We start from the raw sequence: 4,241 nt of genomic DNA, 5'->3' as shown, positions 1-4,241 counted from the left end.
TTTTTATATGCTCTGTATAAAAACGATAAACAATAATATAATTCGCACATAAGCCTGAGGAATCCTAGAGTGGATTAAACGCGGAATATTCAGTGTAGCTTAATCGCCATGTATATTTTATAAATTACTATCTATCTATCTATCTATCTATCTATATATATATATATATACACATATATATATATATATATATATATATATATATATATATATATATATATATATATACTGACAAAAGTACGCGTCGTTGACTGGGTTCAAAAAAGGCCTACAGAAAATAGACTCTGATTTATTACACTATGATAGGTTATGAAAAGGAAGAATTGTAAAGAGATAGCTTCGAATTCGGGGGTATAAAAACCCAAGGCAAAATATGATGAAAGTAAAAATAGAATAGATAAGCCCCATAATTTATTATACCATACCTGTTCACACTGAAACACTTACCATGATATTCCGCGGATCTATATTAAAAACATGGTTAAACTTTGTGACATATTTCCATTCTATGGAGGTCAGGCGCGAATGAATACACCATAATTTTATACCATATTTCTTCAAACTGAAATATAATTATCAAAGTATACTTACGCATATAGATATGAAAAGTATTTATTAAAGTTTTTAACTATTTCCTTTCTATGGAAGTCAAGCGCGAACGCAGACCCCACAATTTTATTCTACCATCCCTATTTAAGTTAAAACATACTTCTCAAAGTATTCTTATGTACATCTATATCAATAACACTTGTAAACTTTTTTTTTTTTAATTTTTAATTTTTTTCATTCCATACTTTGTGGACCAAGCGCGAACGCAGACACCACAATTTAAATGAACCACCGTTCTGCAGATCGAACATACCCATTCATGTGTCTCGATACATATTCTATTATTATATATAATCAGTTTTTTTTTTAAATAGTCAACCATATAGGAGCCTATTCGTGACGAGGCACACACACACACATTCAGCTTTATATCATATATATATATATATATATATATATATATATATATATATATATATATATGTGTGTGTGTGTGTGTGTGTGTGTGTGTGTGTGTGTGTGTGTGTGTCAAATGGCCTATTGATGCGTCAAGTGTGGGGTACTGTGTGCTTGTCACCTTCCTCTTCCAGTCCCTGCCGCTGGCTAGCCTAGGCAAAAAGGAAGCAGAATGCGCAAGTCTTCCCTGCCAGTACATAGACTCTCCATAGGAAAGCTCCATGTAGTGCCTCCCCGCGACGACACATGTAAATTGAGTACCTTGCGGACTCAAGCAGAACTACAGGAGACTCGGAGGTGGTCTGCCCCCAGACATGCGGCATGCCAGGCCCATCGTTGTATGGACAAGCCCTGGTGCCCATGAACAGGCCCCCAGCTATGGCTAAATAGTACCACTGCCTTGTGGTTATTCGTTGGTTCGATAAAGGCTAAGGAAGTAAACCCTAACAGAAAATCTGGAGTGTAGCCCCACAGGCAGACAAGTGCTGTACTCAGCCTTGCTCTGGTAGCTACTGCAGTCAACCTGGTGCCGGACGTACTGGTACTTTCATTCCTCTGGGCTACACCAGCAAGACCGAGAGGGGGATTCTGACGATTGGGCAACCCAGTCTCTCCACATATCTGCCCTGGCCAGCGCCCTGGAGAGAAAACTTCAGCTATGCATCTGTATAGGACTAAACAGGGGAGCGACAGTTACCGGTTATAAGTCTGCAGCTCAATTGGGGTACAGCTGGGCGCCAGGGGTCGGTCCTAACGGTGGGAGAAGTTATTTAATTTCATTGGACAGCTACGGCCCGCCACAAAGCTGAGCAGCCCTCAGTCAGTAAGGTGCTATCCCGCCACTGGCCACCTACCCTACTGGGTGCGTAGGGTATAGGATGATTCCAACAAGTGGCCAGTAACCATTGCACCAAACAAAACCAAAAGAAACACAAAGAACCCAACACTCAGGGTAGGGTGCTGGAATGTTCGTACTATGACGACTGGCCTATCTACCGACATACGCAACATCTCCGATATTCGAAAAACTGCCATCATCAACAACGAGCTATCGAGACTCAAAGTAGACATCGCTGCACTCCAAGAAACACGCTTAGCTGACACCGGATGCCTAAAGGAATCGGACAATACTTTCTTCTGGCAGGGAAAACAGGAAGAGGAGATCCGGGAACACGGTGTTGGTTTCGCAGTCAGAAACTCACTGCTTCAGAACGTACAACTCTCTGATTCAGCTACTGAGCGCCTAATTTCATTACGACTGAACACCACAGATGGAACAATTAATCTATTATGTGTGTACGCCCCAACACTCGCAGCGCCTGACGACATCAAGGAGCACTTCTACACACAGCTGGATAGCACCATCAAGGCATTTCCACAAAATGAAGACCTGATTATACTTGGGGACTTTAATGCACGTGTGGGTGGCGACAACGATGCATGGCCGAGCTGCCTTGGTAACTTTGGAGTGGGCAAATGCAATGGTAATGGTCAGCGCCTTCTAGAACTCTGTGCCTACCATGACCTCTGCATTACCAACCCATTCTTTGCTGCCAGACCGCATCACAGAGTGTCCTGGAGACATCCCAGATCAGGGCGTTGGCACCAGCTCGATCTAATCATTACTAGACGGAGGTACCTCAAACATTTTCTGATGTCTAGAGCCTACCACAGTGCTGATTGTGATACAGATCATTCCCTAATATGCAGTAGAGTCAAACTTCAATCCAAAGATTTCTACCACACTAAACAGGAGGGTGTTGCTTGTATTGATGTTAGCAAGACCACATACACAGATCGCAATGCGAAATTCAACGAGATGTTAACCTCCACCTTCAAAGGAGATAACACCCGGACTGCATCTGAACAGTGGGAAACACTGAAAAATGCCATCCACTCTACAGCTCTCAAAGTCTTTGGGAGGAGGACAGGTAGCAAACGCAATGACTGGTATGATGCCAACTCTGCTACCCTCAACCCTCTGATTGAGGCAAAGCGTTTGTCCTTGCTCTCATTCAAGGCCAACCCATCTCCTACATCGCTGGCTGCACTGAGGCTTTCCAAAAGGGCAGTTCAAAAGGCTGTAAGAGAAGCTGCAAACAACTACTGGATAGAGCTCTCCAAGTCTATCCAACATGCAGCTGATACAGGAAATATAAAAAATATGTATAACGGGATCAGGAGAGCTACAGGACCCATAATTAACAAAACTGCTTCACTGAAGTCTAAATCGGGTGAACCCATACTAGACAAAGTTAAACAGCTAGACAGATGGGTTGAACACTACTCCGAGCTTTACTCCAGGGAAAACATGGTACATCAGTCCGCCCTGGATGCCATTGATCGTCTACCACTGATGCATGAGCTCGATGAGGAGCCTTCCATAGAAGAACTATCCTGGGCAATAGACAGACTGCCATCAGGAAAAGCCTCAGGAAAGGACTATATTCCAGCTGAGGTCTTAAAAAGTGGAAAGGCTAGCCTGCTTGAGCCCCTCCATAGTCTCCTGATACAGTGTTGGAGAGAAGGCTCAGTGACTCAGGGCATGAGAGACGCAAATATCATCACTCTCTACAAACACAAAGGGGGCCGCGGTGACTGCAACAACTACCGCGGTATCTAACTGTTGAGTTTCGTTGGCAAACTATTCGCACGTATAGTATTACTGCGACTAAACGTTCTTGCCTACCGAATCTACCCAGAATCTCAATGCGGTTTTCGTTCAGAGAGATCAACAATCGATATGATCTTCTCCCTACGCCAACTGCAAGAGAAGTGCAGAGAGCAAAACCAGCCTCTGTATGTTGCCTTCATAGACCTGACCAAGGCATTCGATCTCGTGAGCAGAGATGGACTATTCAAAATTCTCCCACTGATCGGATGCCCACCAAAACTCCTCAGCATCATAAGATCCTTTCATGATGGCATGGGAAGCACTGTGCAATTTAACGGTGGCATGTCAGCTGAGTTCGGGGTGAGGAGTGGTGTCAAACAGGGTTGTGTGTTGGCCCCAACACTCTTCGGCATCTTCTTCTCCCTACTCCTGAAGCATGCTTTCAAGAACACAACGGATGGTATCTGCTTGCACTCCAGGTCAGATGGTGGTCTCTTCAACATCGCCAGACTCCGCTCCAGGACAAAGACCAGGACAGTTCGGATAAGAGACATGATGTTTGCCGATGATGCAGCTATAGCATCGCATCAGGAAGATGGTCTTCAAAGACTGATGGACAGGT

The 4,241-nt window shown here is 44.0% G+C and overlaps 1 protein-coding gene across 1 annotated transcript; it reads left to right on the top strand.

Moving 5' to 3' along the window:
- Positions 1 to 1,981: 1,981 nt before the first annotated feature.
- LOC145274034 (protein CFDP2-like) lies at positions 1,982 to 2,495 on the top strand (the record flags this gene model as incomplete). The annotated part of the gene is made up of 1 exon (XM_080127219.1): positions 1,982 to 2,495. A coding segment is annotated over exon 1 (514 nt), but the record flags the coding sequence as incomplete, so codon positions are not given.
- Between the last annotated feature and the right edge of the window lie 1,746 nt (positions 2,496 to 4,241).

The sequence above is a fragment of the Euprymna scolopes genome, unplaced genomic scaffold (genome assembly GCF_053919585.1).
Source record: "Euprymna scolopes isolate OS-2025 unplaced genomic scaffold, ASM5391958v1 sca249, whole genome shotgun sequence".
Lineage (NCBI taxonomy): Eukaryota > Metazoa > Mollusca > Cephalopoda > Sepiida > Sepiolidae > Euprymna > Euprymna scolopes.
Note: the sequence above shows the minus strand (reverse complement) of the source record. Positions and strands in the feature narration are given on the sequence as shown.